The 21,583-nt window shown below is 35.8% G+C and overlaps 1 protein-coding gene across 1 annotated transcript in view; it reads right to left on the bottom strand.

Moving 5' to 3' along the window:
* The window catches only part of SKIV2L2 (Ski2 like RNA helicase 2), a 48,245-nt gene that overhangs the window by 10,914 nt on the left and 15,748 nt on the right, over positions 1-21,583 (bottom strand). The window contains exons 16-19 of the mRNA XM_009272556.1: positions 7,651-7,801; positions 5,630-5,802; positions 5,268-5,336; positions 874-1,002 (exon numbers count right to left, since the gene is read on the bottom strand). Of these exons, the coding sequence (XP_009270831.1) occupies positions 874-1,002; positions 5,268-5,336; positions 5,630-5,802; positions 7,651-7,801 (522 nt within the window). The remainder of the gene's footprint in view (positions 1-873; positions 1,003-5,267; positions 5,337-5,629; positions 5,803-7,650; positions 7,802-21,583) is intronic.

Consider the following 21,583-nt stretch of genomic DNA (forward strand, 5'->3'; position numbering starts at 1 on the left):
CCTGATCTAGTTGAAGATGTCCCTGCCCCCGGAAGGGGGGTTGGACTAGATGACCTTTAGAGGCTCCTTCCAACCCTTCTATGATTCTATATTCATAAGTATCAAAACCATGAAGATACCATGAAGAATCAGTACTGTATCTCAAGCTTTACATGGACTTTGTGAAAAAAACATGCAGACAAATTAAACAACTGTCTCTGATCTGAAAATTGTAATTGTTTGTCTTGATATAGGGTTTCAAATTGAAAATTTTAAATAATGCAAATGCTTTTACTAAATATTTCAATTTAATTTTAGAATGATATAGCCTCATAAAGCTGAAGGGGTCTGAAAAAGAGAAAGAAATAAAAAAAGAATTCTGTTCCCAAAGACAGAAGATACTGCTAAGAAAAGTATCTTCCAAACAGCATTGCTAAAATTCGTTACTCAAGGATTATAAAAATTCTAACTAAATTCTCAAATCTAGTAGAACAAATGCACATTAACCACAAAATCCTGCACAAGTATCCAAGAAAAAAACAGCTTATAGACACTTATCTGCAGATTTTATCACGTATGTAGGTCATTTTTGTAACTTTGTTTACATTACTGCTATTGTCTTTCACCTACTGATTTACAATATATAACACAACAGCAACTAAGTTTCAAAGCACGTCTTATATGGAAACAAATTCACTCAAGTATTTTGTTCACACTTGAAAGTTTCCTCTTCAGTGAAATCAGCAACTGTTTAAGAAAGCAGAGTTAGGTGTACAGCTCCTTTCTCTTCCTTAATGCATCAACCCCTCTTTTACCACAGTTTGCAAATGCTTTGGAAATAGAATCTTTGAGAACATTATAAGAAACTATTGAGAATAAACATGTGTAACAAACCTGCATCTCTCCTTTCTCATCAGGCCTGGCTGGCTTTGCAGCCTCAGTAGCAGAATTTTTCAAACTCTCTTTGCTGCAGTGCAGTAGCACTTCAACTACATATAATGGGTCCAATTCACCAGAATTTGGCTGTTGAGGGCACAGAAAAAAACAGGTCCATAACCATTATTTTAAAATACCAGCAAGAATGGAAGGAAAAAGCATGATTTTATCCAATAGTAAAAGTATGAAATGAGCTAGCTCTTCACAGAGTACCAGCTCAGTGATGCAGTATATTCTAAAAACTACTGAATCAGTATTGATTGCAAGATCCCTCACACAGGAAAACACACTTGAAAAAATCACCCCTTCCCCACCCTCCCTCGCCAGTGTAGCTTAAAGTCCAGGTAAAGCTTGCAGCTTTAGGTACTTCTGCCTTTTCTTCTAGATGTAGCTCTTTCAAAGTAAGCCAACATCTTTTGTAACTGTAATGCAAAATATTTGCATCGTGCTAGCAGTACTGAACTTTGCCTTTTTTAAAAAAAAGAAACAAAATTTGGGGGTTCTCTTTCATTTGTAGGTTTGCAAGTTCAAGTTTTTCCCCACAATAAAGACCACAGAAAAATCTTTCAAGTGTAACAGCTTGTATCTGCAGCAAACAAGAAGCTGCATCTTGCAGGCCACATCTTTATGCACCCCAAACTGCACACGTAACATCTGACATTCCTTTAAAGAACACAAACGTGCAGATATGGTGGTTAAAGACTATTGTTCAGAAAGCCATAACCTTTATTATATACAGCTTTAAAAAAAACTGACGTTAGTTATTTGACTGGATCAATATGCACTAAGGTTGCTCAAATACACTCCTACTATAAGCAAACAATTTTATGACTTTGAATAGAACTAAGTTATAGGCCTAACACTGAAGGCAGACATCATCTTTTAAAATACTATGTGCAAGCTTCTCTGCTTCCAAATACAAGAGAGAGAGAAAGAGAGAACAGTCTTTTCAAAATCCCGTGTTAACTCAGTTCAGTTTTACTGGGCAGTATTTTTCATTTCAAATCTACAACATACTATTTTCTTTCACTGCATGCAAAGCAGGGTGGAGCCAGCTAGCATTTCTAAGAGATTCTCAGAAGCGCTACGAGAAACTGCCATAGAAAACTAAACAGAAAAACAGGGTTATCCTGTTCTACAAGATACATAATTTCTTCAAGAAATGCAATTACTTGCTGGGGAAAAAACTGTTCCTCTGAATTCTATCCTACATTTGCAGAAAGCACTCACAGCAATGCACAAGACGCATACCACTGCTGTTCTCTGAATTAGGATTTTAAAATAATATCCATGTATACCAAATCAGTATCCAGACAAAGCTACGGAAAGCATAATGCTGACTTGAACGAAGAGGAGACTAAATTCATAGCTGCACATATATGCTACACAAAATACTAGAATTGGAGATGTCTAGAAAATTGTGAGAGGAAAAAATATTTCTATTGGTAATTGTATTGTAAACCTATTAGTAAAGCAGGAGTATAAATGTCATTAACATTTGCTGTTAATATCGCTCTCTGTAAGTTTACGTATACCAATGGCTTTTAGACAATGCTGACCAGATGTGACTTAATCTAGAACTGTTTTTTGCATGTGTACTGTTTCCTTCAATGGGTTTCCAACAACATTTTAGGTACTAAACCCTTGAACAGGAACAGCCATGTTTTTATATGTACGAGTAAAAGAAGAATAGAACACCCTGTAAAAATTTGTTAATCACAGACATCTCTGTCATATCAAGTTTGAACGATCCTTTGATTCATACTGCATCAATTCACATGCTTCAAGGATAAAATTCTGCTCTCTTTGGCAGAATATTGCATGATTAGGTGTATTCCAAGGATTTTAGATTTGCCCTGCAACATCTACTACTTCATGAGCCTGGAAACAAAACAAGATAAGACAGCTGATCATATCTGCAAATCAAGAAATATGACACAGATAACAAATTCAGATTCCCAGATTAATGACATCAGATTCACTGAAAATTCAATGACCATGACACAGCACTTAAAACAATGTTTATGTAGTAAACATTATAAATAAACATGAACAGATAAGTATGTAAATTTAATATATAACGATTATAATCATCTAAATAAGGAAGACCAAATTGCAGCATCTCAAATTTTAATATCAGTAACTGTTAAATTTGATGTCTAGAATCAAGGACCAGATGACAATATGGACTATAAACAGCACAACAATAAAACTAGCATACTTCTGTCACAGTCTAGTGGAAATAAAATGTCTTACTCAAAAATATTTGGGGTTTTTTATGAATTCCAAAGCAAACAGTTACTTTGCTGTCTACTATACTGTACAATATATAGCAAGCACCACTGCTTGAAATAAATTCTTCTGTCTACTGTAATTCAGGATAAAGTGCTATTTGCATTCACACTTTTGTGGAACACTGCCTCGTGAAATTATGCTGGAAAAACATCTAAATATAATTAACAATGAACATAACTGACAATGACTCATGCTTTTGCTTTCACATTGCAACGAACAAAGAGAATTACTCAGTGAAATACAGACATACTGTAACCCTAAATGTCAATCTTAATTACATATATTCCTCACTAGAAAAAGGACTTCATTACAAACTATGATGCAGTGAAGAAAAATTTACAACTAAAGAAAAACTGGTAATATAGACTGAATCCAACATCATTTCTAAAAGCAAATCCAAAGAACTGTCACAGCTTAGAAGTTGATGAAGGTTTAAAGACATGGCATAACAGTGATATATTTCCAATACTAACTAAATATACTAGTACATTAAACAGTAATGGGGAAATGCATCTGTATCCCAGGACAAAAATGCATTGAATAGACACATTGAAATGGGTAAATAACAGCTTCTTTAAGTCATTTGTTTTGCCTCTGCTCATAGAAACTGCTCTTTCCATACTGATTTTAAAAGTTACATAGCTTTAAGTCTGCTCCATAATTTTCAGCACCTATTGTCATTCTTTCCACAGAACTCAGAAGGAAAAATTCAACCCAGCTGCTAGCATGACTTAATGAAAAAAGTGCTTCTGGAGCCAGAGCCATCTCCTGCAAAACAGACCGTAATTTCAAAGCTAATGTTCAAACCTAAAGGCTTTATACAACAGTGAGACAGGCCAGATAGGGAAGGCAAATCTATCTGTGTCATATTTTATTCACATATATAAGAAATGCCTCCAGTGACACAGAAGTTGGCAATTTTACGTAGAAAGCTGGGCCGAGGGGGAAATCTGTTTTACTGCTCATGTGGGTCTATGAAAAAAGCAGTCTAGAAGCAAAAGTTTAAGCAATAGCAGTAACAGTCCAGTTTTCCAACTTGAAAAAGAAAGAAATGTGACTTTCAAAAGGAAGACAGAAAACCAAAACAAAATGTCTTTTAATAAGTTCTGTATGCACACATTTTTCTCATTTCTTCTTTCATTAATATATATTAGAGAATCACCAAAAGGTGCCACAATGTACAGGCGCCACCAGAACTTGACAAATACAACTTCTCATTTAGACCTAGTCATTAATTCCAATGCTCTCCTGCCAAAATTACAGCAAAAATACTACCACAGAAAAATACACTTTAAACTTAGGTTTTAATTTAGCCAGCAGAGTAGTCTGTCAAAACATTTCTGAAAGGGAGACCAAAACATCATCTCTGGGGTTATCTGGAGACCAAATATAAAAATGGGTTTTTGGAAGGAAAACGAAATCTGGCTTCTATTGCATCACTGCACTCTGTATTTTCTTCCACATTTCCCAGAATGCATTTCTCTTGTTTTGGTCTCTTTGTATTTTAACTTCCCAACCCTCAACTCTACAGCAGCGTCTCAGAGGACAAGCAATCCCATGTCTCATGCACTAGCTTAGGACTCAAGACACAATTCCCCAGCTTAAGATAACCTTCTACGTAGAGCCAAATGTCAGTCTCCCTACGCTCTCAACCCTCACTTACAGCTTCTATAGATTTTCTGGGAGTAGATAACATAGTATCTTTCCCACGAATGGCTTAGTGTAGTGCTGTTGGGGATGTCCCAGAAACAAACTAAATAGTTTGAAACGTTTGTAGTGCTAAGTGCATTTTTGAACTACTTATCCCAGACACAAGCATGTCCTCCATAAATACGCTGAAAGTTAAAAAATGAACACAGGACTTAAGGTTTGTTGCACCTTCCATAGTATTTTTTCTTTATACTTTCACTTCAGAAAGGCCTGAGCTTTTTGTAAATTTGGGGTGAAAGGAAAATTTTTTTGCCTTTGAAAACTACAAAGAAAATAGGAGTTTTATCTTATTTTCAGAAGAAGCAGTAAGGTATATATTTTTCTAATGGAGATAATGTCTGTTTTACCTTAACATTCGATTTCTTAGAGAAATTAACAACCACTCCCCATCCAAAGTCATCACCTTCATTCTTCACCTGAAAATATTACAAGATGTTATAACCCAGGTATAATCACTTCCTAGCAAGCGTATCTTTTTGTACTTCTGATATTTACAACAGTAGCCATGGACTATTATTCATCATGAAAACAGTATTTCTTTTAATTCACTGTTGAACTTCTAACAAAGAAACATAACGAAAGTCAAAATTGTTGCTTAGTGCGATGCATGTAATTTTTCAAGGTGGTAAACTGGCAGGCACAAATGAACCCTGTAAACTTCACAGATAGGTAGAGATTTGAAATAAAAACAAACGAAAAATCAGATTACCTTTACCAGTCTTCCTGGCTGTAGAAAGGGCAAGCAATACTTTGGTTTGTGAACATATTCTTCAATCTCTCTGCCCAGTTTTGCTAGCTGCTGTCGGATTTTGTAGTATATGACCACATTTTCTTCATTGGGAATTGCTATTTTGTTGTACTGTCCTTCCAAATTATTCACTCCTATAATAAAAAGTAAAATCTCATGGAAATTAATAACTTCACAGATTTAGAAATCAATGTTTCACTTTCAGATCTATATAACTAGTATTTTGTCACCATTTTTGGCATTTGTTTTCTATTTACAATAATCCATTCTCTGGAAAGCTAGAAATCTACAAATGTGTCCATTTTATTTTATTTATAGGAAATTAAATATTAATACTAATTTTAAAAAAATAAATAAACAAGCTTGAGAAAACGGAGAAGGCTTGACCCCCAATTGTCCAGGAATCACTGATTTAAGGTTGCACAGAAATCCCACAAAAACTTGCAATGATTTGTAGGAGGGTATTCACTGCTTACCAGCACTCTTCTGCCTCCTCCGATGAAAATAAGATTGCTCAAAGACATCTTCTAACAAGATGTCTTCCAACAAGAGGGAAGTTGTTAGAATATGTTCTTCCTAACCTGTTTTAGGCTCTGATTTCATCGGTTGGAAATCAGTATTTTCCTCCTCCAATATTTTTACACCTTATTTAGGCAAAACAGTTTTTATTATAAGCAACATGCTTCATTCTCTCACACTGGTAACACCACTAGGAAACATAAACAGAGGACACGTTATAAAGATCTCTTTTTCCTCTCTACCAGCTCACCCTCTGGTATGGTATTTGAATGCATAAGGGTGACTCAGAAATCCCACTTCAGGGGGACTTGAGAGACAGCTCAGGGAAGTGCTCCCTATTTTTAGGCGCCAACTTTTTAAAAAAAAGCTAGCAATCCATACTCATGACGTAATTTCCTCCTTGATCTAAACAACCATTTCTCTCCTTTGTGTTTTTAATTGCAGCTGAAGCGATTACAAAATTCTAATGTCCAGTATGGTGCCTAAACAAAGAATGTCCAAGAAATATGAAAAATGTTCCCCAGCTCCATTTCACTATTTAAATAGCAATGCTGGAATGCCAGAATGAAGATCTAGGCATGCCAGTTGGAACAGGGAGGTTCTCAGGAAATGCATACTATATTTGACTACTACTGTCTTAAATATTGCACCTGTGAAATACAGAAACTCTGCAAAGGGAATCGACCCCCCCCAGCCCCTGTGTATCTATCAAAGCTACAGGCACACACACACACTGTCTCTCTTAATATCCAATTAACAAATGAACAGATGAACTGCTCATTCATCAGTGGCAAAGGAAGTAGTTACCTCTTGTGTTCTTAAGATTCTTCTGGGTTAAGTTTTGAAAGAGGCCTCACTCTCAAACACTGGCTGAGATCTCTGGAAACTGACTTTGGCTCATGAAAACACACTATTTAAAGATCATGGCTGAAAATTTAGTTACTCAGTGGAGTGCAAATAACGTCTCAGTCCTCTCTGAATTTTGCTTTGTATTTTAATTAAACATTCTTTCCTATACTACTCTGAATGCAGTCTGCCTGAGTTCTTTTTAGATTGTAGTGAGATATTAAAATTATGTTTCTTTTAGCTAAGTTCTGCATATCAAAAAGGAATAAGACTTTTCTTCTCTGCACCTCTAACAAGCTGCAAGAATTTTTAAATCGTTTTTCCTTCTTCCTGTCCTACAGTTTAGCAATGTGACAACCATTCTTGTCTGACTCAGAAAGGAAAGCTCTTCTCATAGATTGACAGTGCCTATCAATATAGGTCCTAAGAACAAGAGGAAATTACTCTTCCTGAAACTGTAACATAACAGCATATGGTGCAGTGGCAACTGTTGGCAGGGAAGACAAGAACTGCACAGGTATAAACTCTTATAAGCATAATGAAGTGTAACTACCCAATCTCACAGTGCAGCATCTTTTATACTGATTCTTGGGAGTACAACATACAGTAATACTTACTTTCTACTATTTCTGGAATAGTTCTGTAATGTTGGAACTGATAGAAGGATTTTTCTAACATGTATTCAGGGTTTATTTCCTCTACTCGAAGCAAGTTCAATACCATGTTGTACGTCAGGTGGAATGCACTGTTTAAAGGATCAGCTGAACCCTGAAAAAGATCCAAGAACACTGTCCAGTTAAAAAAATATTAATTGCAGCATGTAAGAACATATCAATTAAATCATGATGCAGTGTTTTATATAAGGAGCTGCTCTGATGGGAAGTACAACTTGTCTTGCATTTAGATTACATTTCTCATCAAATCCTAAGCAATTTTATTATGCTGAACATGTAACAGTATTTATATGTCTCATCATACCTATAGTTATACTACAATATTATAAATTAGATCTGAATGAAATGACAAGTTCAGATGAAAAACTTAGATGTTTCTTGTAGTCTATTATTTGGATCCCATTATTTTAACTTTAAAGTCATAGTTATTTAACTATTTAAAGCAATCCATTATTTTAACACTGTGCAAAAACTTATTTGCACATCTTTTTCTCTTAAGACTCATCACATTGGTGTCTTGGGAAGTCTGTTCAAAAATAGGTATTCTCCAACTTCTTTAAGCAATGTCTCACTATAAAATTAATTTACTTTGATGGTTGCCCGAGAGAGGTTGTGGACTTGCCACTTGCGGAGATACAGAGAAGCCATCTGGACGTGGTCCTGGGCAGCCTGCTCTAGATTACCATGCTTGAGCAGGGGTCTTGGACAAGATGACCTCCAGAGTCCCTTACAACCTCAACCATTCTGGGATTCAGTGAAGTTCGATTTTTTACAAGGTGGTATTTACAGGTGTTTTGAATAACCTAAGAAATGATGCTGGGAAAGTATTGTGGGGAAATATCACATCACTATCTTCTTTCCCCATTCTTATTTTCTAAGAACATCTACTACTGTCCTCTGTCAAAAAAAGGTACTGGACTAGGTACATGCACCTTTGGGCTGATTCACCACGGCTGTTATTATGTTCTTACCCAAGAGGATGACCTCATTATCATAAGAAGAGCAAACATTTAATTGATATACATTAAAACAACCAGCTATTCAAAGAACACACAGAACAGTTAAACAGTGTCCAAGGAAGATCTAGAAGACCTCAACACTACAGCCTCTCCGAGCAAAGGGCAAATCTGAGAAACTGTCTCCAACTTAAGTGTCAGCACAGAAGACCATCCTGATAAACAAATAAGAAGTCGCTGCAACCAGGTGACAGAGACCCAAAGCTTCTGGAGTATGAAATTGCCCAACTGCGGTCCATAACCTTTCATCTAAAGTAGCACTGGTCTCAAAGGAACAGGTGCCTGACAGTTCTTCAGAAAGGATCCAAGGGAAATCCAGGAGTTATGAAGCAGAAAATTACAATTTCTGTGCAACAAAAGGAGTGGAAACCAGAAGCAACAGACAGCTGGATAGAATACAGCAGAACAGCAGCATAAATAGACTTTTTATAAAAGCAAGTTAGATCTCGCAAATCTTTCAGAGCTCTTTGAAGGTGTTAACAAGTTCGTGGATTATCAGACCTCCTTGATTCCTGAAAAGCTTATGACAACACACTCCCTACTCCCACCAAACTAATGTAATTAAGTCTTTAAGGGATTTTAAAAAACCCAAACTCTTGTGAATTACTAAACAGAAAACAGTGTAATTTGGTATTTTTTCAAAACAAAATTTCCCAGTGGAGACTCAAAGAGCTCTGGACTTATAAGAAATCTAGAAAAGGCATAGATAGAAAACAGCAAGGTCTGCTAAAAGTACTACTAGATCACTAAAGACACCAGCAATCCAGAGTTGCGTGATAAGGAATAAAATGGCAAGTGAAATTTAATCTGAAAGTATTTTATAAGAAGATGAAGTGCAACAGTTTGCAATGGTTTAGTATTTACTACTTATTAAAGAGTGACCTACACATGAAATAAAAGAGATTTACTAAACAAGTGTTGTCATTTCAAGAAGGCCGATGGGTAAATTCAGTTATGATTAAACATTCTAAATTCGTAACAACTAAAACAGGTAACAAGAAAATGAGGATATTTCAAGACATATTTTTCATGCAACTATATGACTGCTGAAAGTTGAACTTATTCTATCAGACATTTCAGAAGCTCAGAGAGGGCTGACACTGAGAAACACACTCCTCTGCACTTTCTTTTAAGCTCAAGATGTGCTTTACCTAAAACCAATTATACTGTATCCTCTTGCAACTCATTTTTTTGCCTTTTGCTATACAGTAGGTATCTAGCAGAGATACTCCCTCATCATACATAATAAAAAAAGCATAGGCCATTAAAAAAACAACTGACGATTAGTTTATATATGCAAATGCTGAAATTCAGATCAAGTGCTCTCCTAGATCAAGCTAATTCTAATGGATTTTAAATATTAGCACCATATACATATTTTTCTTTCAATTTTAAATGTACAGTCAGGAATTCTGATACTACATCCATTGATGCACTGATGTCAGATTTAATAAGAGACAGTTTGAATCTAAGACTCCTTCACATGTAGGAGATTTAAGAATATTGTAATCCCATTTGCTTTATGTGAGATATAGAGCCTATAAGATTACCTTACAAATGCCAGAATCCTACTCACTGCATGATTATTTCATCTCAGAAAAAAACTCAGCTGTTACAGAGAAGCCTTCAGCGTATGTTTATACTAGGGAAGTACCAACATGAATACACGTAAAACAAGTTTAAGATAAATCATATAGCCTAATGTTTTGCTTTCCATGGCCAGAGACTCATTCAGTCATTCTAGCTTACATCTGTGAGTAGATCACAAATACACACGTAGATTTTCACCTCGAGTGGTACACCACAGCACAGAAATACCTCTTAAATTAGGTCATGAAATGTGTACTTAAAATAACACCGTCAGTTCTGAAATTACCACAAGTGTGTTTCTACTAACAGAAATGTGTCAATAAGTACAACATCAACAGCTGAGCTGCAGTGTGTGGAGGAAAGCTCAAGTTTCTACTGATGTCTCTGGTCTGATACACCGAACAAAGATGAGAGAACTTCTGTTGCTGGTGCTAACCAACATATAACACAGCTTTTTTCTTAGACCTGATAAAAGGATTATGTACCCAAGCTCTTGTCTATTTTTCTAAACATATCAGTTATTCTAGGAAAGAGAAATTACCACTCCCTAAAAAGCTTGCTTCTCTACAACAGAGAATGCCATTTAAAGAATGGCATTTACTAAAGAACGACACAGCAATTACGCCAGTGTCAGCTAACGGTGGGTCAGATTCCTACAGCAACGTCCACTGCTGTAGCCAGGCATCAGCTAAAGCAGCTGGAATACACCCACCAGCTGGCTACAGCCACCGGCATATCTACAGACCAACGGAGATCTGGCAAAATGCTGCTGTGACCGCTCCAATCACACTATGAAACCCTCTTTCCATTCCTGACAATGTTACATAGCTTTAAGGCATAACTTAGCTGTGTGCTTGCAAGATTATCAACTATTTGAAAGAATAAAATCGTGTCACGCTCTCACTTAAATGCTATCATAAAGTGAGAAAAGAGAACAATGAACTTTATACAACTAATATATGCACATAACATGCCAAGAAAGACCAAACAATTCCTGCAGATTCACTTTAGAGGCTTTTTTAAAATCAGCACAGTTCAACAGTGAAGAAGGAGTGATTTAATAACAAACTAAAAACCCCAGCTATTTCAAAGATTATATAAAGCAGACTTATTTGAAAGGCAGCATTTGAGCCAGTTGCTGATGTGGCAATTTTTATTTTAAACACATGATCAGCATTTTACAATTTGAAAATAAGATCATTCTACTAAGACAAAGCAGTTAAAATACAAATGCTGTTTTGGCAAAGATTGTGAATTGTTCCTGTTCCTTCATACCATAAACACATCTTTCTCCAAGTTTCAGAAATTCCTGTTTTCTCAGTGTTGTTCTCTAGGCAATACTACATTCGAAATCAAAAGTTTTGCGAAGCTTATTTTTTCTGAAAACTGGAACTGTTACTTCTCCAAATTAAATATGACTATAGTAGCTTTACTGTATTACAATTTCAGCACAGCCAGTGAATTCTGCAGCATGCATTAGTCTCTACTGACTACCCCGGGCTATCAACAGATTCGCATCTAACAGCAGCAATCACCGGGATGCTCTTGCTTCATTTGCCTAGTAGCAACATAGGGATTTTGCAGCTGCATTAGGAAACCTTATAGCAAAATACAGTTGTTCGCCTATACTAAGTACACACAAAACATGACTAGACAATCAGCCTTTTCTGGCCAATTATAAAGACTGGCATGATTACTGAAGAGGCAATTAGTGGTTACCTAAAGACACTGGTCAGATACATATGGTGGAGTGAAAGGAAGAACAGGAGGGGAGGGAAGATAGGATATATAACTGACAGGAAAATGGAAAAGGTGGGCCTTCCTTTCCTAACTCGCTCTCGAAGAGCCTACACAGTATAAAGTGTTCAACTATCCTGGATTTTGCTTGCTGCTAAGATATAATAAGAGGCAAATCAGTTTAACTTACATTTTCTCCATGATGGTTTGCTCTGCTTGCAATCCCTTTCTCTGCTCAAGCCCTGTGCCACCAGCTCCCAGATCAATTACTTTTCTTTCTTACTTTCTTAAAAATATTGTGAAGCATGTGCATGACATTTAGCTCATGCTCTACTGTAGATCCTCCCATCACAATTAATCAACCTTCTCTTCGACAAGCTAGGGTACGCAATCGTCTGCCTCAAGTTCTCTCAGTCTGTGAGGAAGCCTCTCCCTTGTCTCCAGAGAAAAAGGTCCATATTAGAGAAAGGAAGAACCACCAAAAGCCTAACTGATCAGAGCTGCAATAAAAGTTGATGAGAAAGACTGCCTTGAACAGGCATCAAGAAGTCACTTTCAAACACACGCTGTATCCATGATTTTATTGTTGTTGGAGAACTACCATCCCAGTTCTCCAGCCTCCTTTCTGCAAGTAATCCTCCGCCCTCAGCCCTTCGAAGAGGGCAGTCCCCCCACCCTAAATCTTCAACAGACAGTAGCAACAGATTTATTTCTGAATATTTTTAAAAAAACAAAATGATTTTGCAAGCTTTTTTATCCCTCTGGATGAGGACTGCTTGGATAGATCAACTAAAGTTCTCAGAAATTAATGACCTACTTTGTGTGCTTGCAATCACTTCACTTCTTGAGAAATTTTACACAACTTACCAGGAGTACTCTCTGAAGTTTTCCAAGATTTGGGTTGCAAAAGAATGATTGGTTTAAGCTGATAACATTAAAAATCAAGAACATGACCATAAACAATTCAGTACAGAAACAATTTAGTCAAGAACTATCTGAAAATTATAGCCACTATACACCGTACCCTGTTTAACTGCCAACAGTTTCAGAATGGAGTCTCTTCGTAACACAATCATATCATGCAACAGGGCATTCAGCATTTACTAGTCCTACCATTCCTTGCCCACATAAACTAGAAAGAGATAAAGATTGGGGAGGAGGAAGATTAGTGTCTGGAATTGATATTCACAGGGGTTTTTTCACATTTTTTTTAATTACTGTTAAGACTTGGAAGCCTTGTCTAACCAGAGATGCAAAAGCTGTCATTACTGCATTATGGCACGTAGTGTTGAGCAAGACGTACATTTGGTAAGGGTTACTCTCTCTGTTCTTTCTTATAGTGGGAGAAAAATATTTACATTTTCAAAACTGTTCCCATGCAGAGAGAGGAACAAATTTTGCACACAACTTTCTTGCTCTCCAGCCTCTCACGGAAAATGTGTACAAAGCTTTCACAGGGAATGTAAGATGGTAAATACTGTCTGAAACTAACTCGCAGGGACATTACGAGCTAACAAAGATGAAATAGGCAACTTGCAAAGCAGCAATAAAGTATCTTTCATAATGACACAAATCAGATACCTTAACAGGACATATTTTACACCATTTGGTCCACTGACAGTTTAATTTGTTTATCAGTGTTTCCAGAAATAAGCTGAATGAATGAGTTTCCAAAAAGGAAACAAAGAGCCACTTTACAAAAAGAGCAAAGAACAGAACAAATTGATGATATTTAAAAGGTCTCTCACTTTTTTCCTCATAAGGGGGAAATAAGTACACTTAACTGTCTGTGACAGTTGCCATTATGAATTTCTATGAAAAACCTCATTAAATAAAAATGCAAGTGACTGCTTGATACATCTGTAAGACACAGAAATACCTTTAGTGAAATATTATAAGTACACATTTTTTCCACATATCAATGTTACAGTTATCACATGAATAATCAGATCTCTCTCAGAAATATCAAAAAAGACTGCGTAGTTATACTGACAACAGGATTATCCTGAGCTACATTAGCATGCCTGCAAAACCATTAAAACCCCCTTCTGCAGGGTTATTTTTAACAGACAATGGTAAACAGCTATTTTAAGCACAAATTTATTACCAAACTGGCTCACTGCTTTGCCCCAGAAACAGTTGCACCAACACAAACAGAAGCCAATGTGGGTGGCAAAAGACTGCTTCAGCAGGCTTTGCCGATGAAAATACCTCAGGCTTGGGTTCCAGAAATGCTCCAGTTGTAAGAAGAGACTTAAAAGGAAAAAAATGTATCTTGATTTCTCTTGCATGCAACTACCACCGTCTGAAGTTAGTTCTGAATGACTGAACTTTTCAGTCTCTAATACAGTAGCTCTTACCATCACAACTATCCTTAGTTTTACTTCAGGCTGGTAACTCGAAGTTCTCTTCTTCCCCTAAGCCTTTTGTCTTCTTTCTGAACTGAACACAGAAAAACGTACAAAGCCCCCTACACACTTGTACCAAGGCATCCCAATTTAACAAAGCAATATTTAAACTCTCAAGCAAATATTTAAAACTACAAATATTTTATACAACACAAATATCATACTTTAAATTAACTTAAACATTTAAAAATTGGCCCTCCCCAAACCAGGATCATAGCATTGCTACATGAATTGCTCTGCACAGAACACAAATGGATGGTGGGAGGAAAGGTAATGTGTTCAATACCACACTGTGCAATGATTCTTTTGGATCTGAGTTGGCCTGGTAACACTATAACTGTATTTGTATAATACATTTGAGAGAATAACTTTGCTCCTTCTAAGTTGGATGAACGCAAAGAAAGCTGAAATGGAAGAACCCAAATGGCATTTCTATCTGCACTAGAAGCTAGCTGAGATCCTCAAGACTCACTGGTTTCAGATTTGCTACTACAGGTATCAGGTCAGTGATACGACAATTTACAATTTCAGTAAATATGCAGTATGTTTTAACTTAAAAGAAATGTGTGCCCTAGCAAAGACTATATACTTCTACAAAAAGTTAACATAAAAATAAATTAAAAAAAGGAACTTTTGTCTTCTGTTCATCTCATACTTACCTCTTCTGTTTTAAGAATAAGAAGGCAAAGAAAAAAAATCTAGCTTAATCAGTCAAAACACTAAGAAGGCAAAAAAAAAAAATCTAGCTTAATCAGTCAAAACACATTTGTATTTGTAGTGATGAGTTTACCAAAGTAAAAGAAAATTTCCCAAAAATCTGTCAGCTGGGAGGAAACTGCTTTCCACAGACTGACCTAATAAAACTTCAAGTAACTTGTGGTATTAACAAGCAGCAAACACAACTAATAAATAATACCAGTTAGCTTAGTCCTACTGGGTCTGAAAAAGCCTGAGGTGAAGTTCAAGAGTGACTAACCATTTTACACGCCATCTGATGCACCCCATCTTCCCACATTTTGGTTGCAAACATCAGGAAGAAGAACTATTTGTTGTCCTCTTCTATCTGCTGGCTTGCATGATTATCTACAAAACTGTGACCCTGTTCACGATGGCATTTGAATACCTGTTTCCCTTAAAACAGCTGAATTCTCCCCATGATTTCATGCTGAAATCTTGTTGACTTCAAGCTTCAATCAAAAAGTTGATTTTAAATTAAGGTTAGAAGTTAAGTACCTTCCCGAATTGAAGCCTGGAAAATTTCTGCAGTGCAAGCTTCATAAGAACAACAGAAGTTTGGCAGTTTACAATAAAAATAAAAATTTCACATTAAAATTATTTTTATCTAAATTTTGATAAAGTATCCAGAATTTTTGTTTCATTGAGATTCTGACCTATGTCAGAACTTTAGATTAGAAAGAATGTTATACTGTCCTCAAACCACTAGCGACAATCTATTTCTTTAGATTTTGCAATGGCTTTTCCAACAAGTGTTAGTGACAACTTCCAGTTGAAGTCTATTTCTCTCCCAAACTAGGCTTTGGCAAATTTTTCAAATCCTGAGGCTTTCTTTTTTTTTCCATATGAGTAAGCTTTAAGTGAAACCAAAGCGCAATAGTATAATTAAGCTAGCATGTTAAGCTGATGTTTGCAGACGGACTGAATGCTGATGGAAGACAGTCTCACTAGAAGGCTTCACCTGCTGTCTTGTGCATAGTCCCAAACAACAAGATTAAATGGAAAGCTGTTACTTACTACTCATTCACAAGTTACGGGAAATTAACTGAAATACCAGTTTGCTTCTCTAAAAATATCTTTAAAGCATTTAGGGAAAAGTAAATGGAAAATCTGCACACAGTACAGTTTTGAAAGGGGTGGACAACCAGCAGTACTAAAGATTCTGCGGAGTCTTTATCATAAAAGTGTAGTAAGCTGTACCATTTCATACCAATTTCAATACAGGCCACGCACAAGAAAACATTATTCATAGACATTGTATCAGGTTATCCTCTAGTCAAAGCAGCTTGTGCTGCAATTTTGCCAAACACTGCGCTAAAAAACTGCTACGCTCTAGCCTGAGTGTACCTTGAGCTTCCTGATAGAGCTTTCCAGCAGCTCCCTGTTCTTGCCTTCTGTGGCAGCCATGCACAGCTAACAACCGCCACTTCTTTACTTCAGACAGTGCTAAGCATTTCATTTGCAAAAAGGACCTCTGTTGATGCTCTACTTCCGTGCTTCTTGCCTGATCATACAGTAAAAATTAAGTACAGTTTGTAAGAGCAAAATGAGAACTTAATGTAACAGAATAAATCTTACCACCTGAAAAAAAATTCCCATTCACTAGAAGGATTTTCTATACATTAGTCAAAGGAGATCATCTGAAGAAAAACACACTGATAATTTCAACACAATGTATATGGGTATTTTAAAGAGTAACAAAGACTAACAACAGTTTTGCACTGTCCTAAATTTCCCTAACAACAACAAAAAACACACACACACACCACCCGCCACTTCTTTACTTCAGACAGTGCTAAGCATTTCATTTGCAAAAAGGACCTCTGTTGATGCTCTACTTCCGTGCTTCTTGCCTGATCATACAGTAAAAATTAAGTACAGTTTGTAAGAGCAAAATGAGAACTTAATGTAACAGAATAAATCTTACCACCTGAAAAAAAATTCCCATTCACTAGAAGGATTTTCTATACATTAGTCAAAGGAGATCATCTGAAGAAAAACACACTGATAATTTCAACACAATGTATATGGGTATTTTAAAGAGTAACAAAGACTAACAACAGTTTTGCACTGTCCTAAATTTCCCTAACAACAACAAAAAAGCACCCAAAAACCCAACCACTCAAACAACAGAACCTATACTTTTACATTAGGTAATTTTTTAAGTTTTACTATTTTTCAACCCAATTCAGGAGCATACACACCCGTATTTATTTTAAAACACAGAAAGACCAATACAGGAGCAGATCCGTGGCCTATCAGTCAATGCCAGACAAGCCAAAAGAAGGAACAAGCAACCTCACAATCAAAGATTAAGTGAACTACTTCTGCATAAAACAGTATTTCCTTCCTTTAAGTGAACTACTTCTGCATAAAACAGTATTTCCTTCCTTTAACCATTGTTTTTCCTGAATTCTGATTTATCACAGTTTTTTATAGTATTACATAACTATGGCATTTCTCACAACCCGGGCAAGAGTTTTAGCTGCTTGTTACACGTTCTATGTCAGAAATCCACACAAAATTACACTGGTGCCCAAGGCTTATTATTCATTCCTTTTGCAGACAGGTAGCTATGCTTATGCAAAAGTACTAACTTCCAGCAATTTTATCAGATAGCTCCTGTTCCAGAAACTTCCTCTTCTAGCAACTGAAGCTCCTCATCAGCTCCTCACCATTTCCAATCTTACATTTATTGCCGATCAGCATAAATTTATCTATTTTTATGTAAACACTGCTTTTCACGCTAAATAGAATTTTCTTTGTACTTGGGAGTCTGAAAGGAACAGCCATATGTGATACATAGCAGATGATTAAAACACAAAATATCTAATGATGCTGCCTCAATTATAAGGGAACGATGACTTGCCCTTTCAAAATTAAGAACCTTTCCAACAACTGCACAGTGGTTGTATGAGAGCTGTGCAAACAGGCAGGAAGTTAAAGAGAAAAGTATTAAACTGTCTGAATTGCTATCCTGTTCATTTGCCCAGTACAATAAAACAACCTAAAAGTCAAAAAAAATTCAAAAAGACCAGACAGATTTCTAATAGCAGCATGCAGGCCAAATAAGCATAGTACTGCCAACTCTATAAAAGGCGGCCTTGCCAAAGAGCCAGATGTAGCTAGTGGAATATCTCCTACAGCTTGGCATCAGGGCACTTTATGTTCCATACGCAAATGACAAGGAAAGCATAATACTGTATATTTTATCTGGCTAGACGAATGTTTTCTTTCGATTTTTCAGTCCATCTAACTTCTCCTGCGAAGGAATAAGTAGATGCAAAGAACTGATACTCTCAAATTCAAGGCTGAAAAACCTACTTACATTAGCACATTTTCTTTCATCATACAATCATTCATTTCTGTAATGTAATTAGCTAAAAATTTTTGTCTTTTAGAGACATAACAGATTACCACTGTTCAGTAACTCAATTGTCTCTGTACGAATACATGCTTGTAACATGGCTAAATTCCAGGTAGAGAGATGCTGCTCTGGTTTCAAAGGCCATCTAGCGTCAAGGAGAAGCTTTCCACTTCCTACCTAAACTAACACAATGTAGCTAAAGATTTTAATTAAGGAAACAAAAAAAAATTTCCCACCAAATGTTTCTTAGTATTATGCAAATGTAAAACAACAATTTACTGTCTTCAGAAGGCTATCCAACCATATTGTAAGCATTTAGTTTTACAGATTTGTGCAAGTCACCAGTTTACTAAATATTCAGTGGTCAAATAAATGCTAAGGATAAACGGAAAAACCTAATTACACTGCAGAAGACAAATGTACATTACTGAGTTTAAGAAATATTTACAAATATCATTGTAAGAACTCCATCTAAGATTTGAACTTTGAATTTAAGTTCGAAGTACTGTACACAATGTCGCAATGAACAGTGCCACAGCCAAACAGCACAGCTGCAGCAATACTGCTGGTACTGAAATATGCTCATAGCTCTCACTTCACTGATCGCAGTGTTAGGCAGCTGATAACATTATTCCTAGACGTTTTGCTCTAGTATTCAGGAAATTGTTTGGATCAGACATGCATTAGGGTTGAAGCACTATGACAAAAATGTCCTATGTAAGTGTCCTATCATTCTCAATATGGCTAATTTATGTCTTCTGAAGTTTTCCCTATAAATCTTTAGCTTATCCTGGAGCAAAGCCTCAATACTTGATGTGGCAGCAAAATACTACCTCAAGACATGATCATGATCTTACTGCAGACAAACACTCTCAGTCAGTAAGTAAAACCTAATTCAGACACACTTAATGATGAATACAAAATGTGAATATTGAAGCAATGTTAGCCTGTATACATTCTTGCCCTGTTTTGACATGAAATTTCCTCTAAGTGTTTTGTATTTAAAAAGGAAAATAAGAAGTATTTTTTATGTTGTACTGCTCATCTCATAAAAGATTACTTTTACTGCCTTTTCAGCAATTGGCTGAATAGTTACAGAAGCTACAGAAACATCAATGCCTTCATTAAAGCCCCTTCTGATCTTTTTCAAAGAAATCTTAAATTCAGTCCTTGCTCACAAGTGAAGTAGGGTGAAAAATTAATGAAATACATTAATTTATTTAGATCAGTGGAGAAGAACAAAGAGATAACATAGAAAGCAAAAATGTTGCCATTATTTTTCCCTTTTGTTTCCTTATAATTCAAGATGAAAAAAAAAAAATCGAAGGGCTTATAGTTTCAATACAGGAAATATTCTTTATTATTTCCTTAAAATCTGGACAAAAAAATAGATGATATCAAAAAAATGTCAGTGATCTACTATTTCCTTTTTTCATCTTAATTAACACCGATTGAGTTCTACAGTTCTCAAACAACTGAACTTACAAACTTAAAAAAAAACCCTTCTGAATAGTTAAGCTTATAGAGTAACCTCATAAAGTCTGAAGATAAATAACTGAAATATCAATTTTTCTCAAGCTATTTACAATTATTTCATATAAATTAACTTTTGTGGGATCTTCTTTATAAACTACAGATTTCAAGCACACAAAATTAATACTATTTATAAGGAGTGGTTTTTTTCTTCTCTAATTTTTTATCTCCTGCTGTTTAATTTTTCAGCTGTGGAAGTACAAAGGTATAAAGCCTTTATTTAAATAAGCATGCCACAAAATTACATCTATTTTTTTAAATAGTTTTAAAAACTCATAAAAATCCAGAGTCTTCATACATCTCAGAAATGTACACGTGTTAAGTGTGCATATAAACAAATAAATATATGTCCACTCCACTGATAAAACACAAATGGAATCAAGACTAAAAAATAATCGAATCAAGACTAAAAAATAAATTCAAAACCTAATGCTACCATACATGAATGAGTTCCAATACTTTTGAAATTTCTTATTTTACTAATTTCTGGTTAGTTAGCCATAATGTAGCATTCATGAGAATTCTGACTTTAGGAAGCTAAACACCACCTGTAACAGTGATCTAATGTACACATTTATTATGAATTCATAGGTAGCACTGACAGAGCAAGATACACAACAAAGAATCCACATCTGCAAAACTAAGAGCAGCCATGTACATATTTTTCCCCTTGTTCTTCATTTGTCTGAACAAAGTAGAGAAATATCGGCATCTGTTTTTTTTTTCACGAGAAATACATGCTTCTTGTTAACGTACCCTGATACTGACTTAAGATGATTCCCACGATCTATACAAACTCTAGTAATACTGTAAGTGCCGTTTTAACATAAATGACCTGCTATTTGTACGGTCTCCTGAATAGCATGCAGAGTAACTCCCCAAGTTTTCAATTTTAACAGGTGTGCACAATTAATGTAAGCAGCCTAAGACAGGCAACACATACAACAGAACACTATGCTTCATTATGGTGATTTTTTTCCATGGAATTTAAATAGAAGTGTAATGTGTGCAATGTTTCACATTCAAATTATAAAGCAAGAGGGTATTATTGTAATAATCTGTAAAAACTTCCATTACAGTTTGGGGAAGCCCTACAATCTAATGCCCATCTCAACCATGAGTGGTTTTTTCAATCTCTTGATTTCCAAACCCCCGAGCTTCCTACAAGCACTATCAATTTCTCCATAGTTAATTTTAGCTCACTGACAACCACCTCACTCTTATTTATCCTATGTACCTCATTTTTTGCATGACTTGTCCAGTTTGTCTATTACACTGAAAAGTCCATTAATAAAGTTTTATTTCATCACAGAACCAAGCCTTTAATAATTCTTGTGAAAGCTCAGCAAACCTTTTCTAGTTCAGCAATATCCTTGAACTGACTGTAGTCAGCAAGAAACAAACAGAATATTGCAGTAGTAGTGATATCATTAGAAAACAGGATATAATTCTACCTCTCCTGCCTGAGATCTCCTTTATACATAGAAGAA

This window comes from Aptenodytes forsteri, unplaced genomic scaffold (assembly GCF_000699145.1).
Source record: "Aptenodytes forsteri isolate BGI_AS27 unplaced genomic scaffold, ASM69914v1 Scaffold92, whole genome shotgun sequence".
In the NCBI taxonomy this organism is placed as follows: domain Eukaryota; kingdom Metazoa; phylum Chordata; class Aves; order Sphenisciformes; family Spheniscidae; genus Aptenodytes; species Aptenodytes forsteri.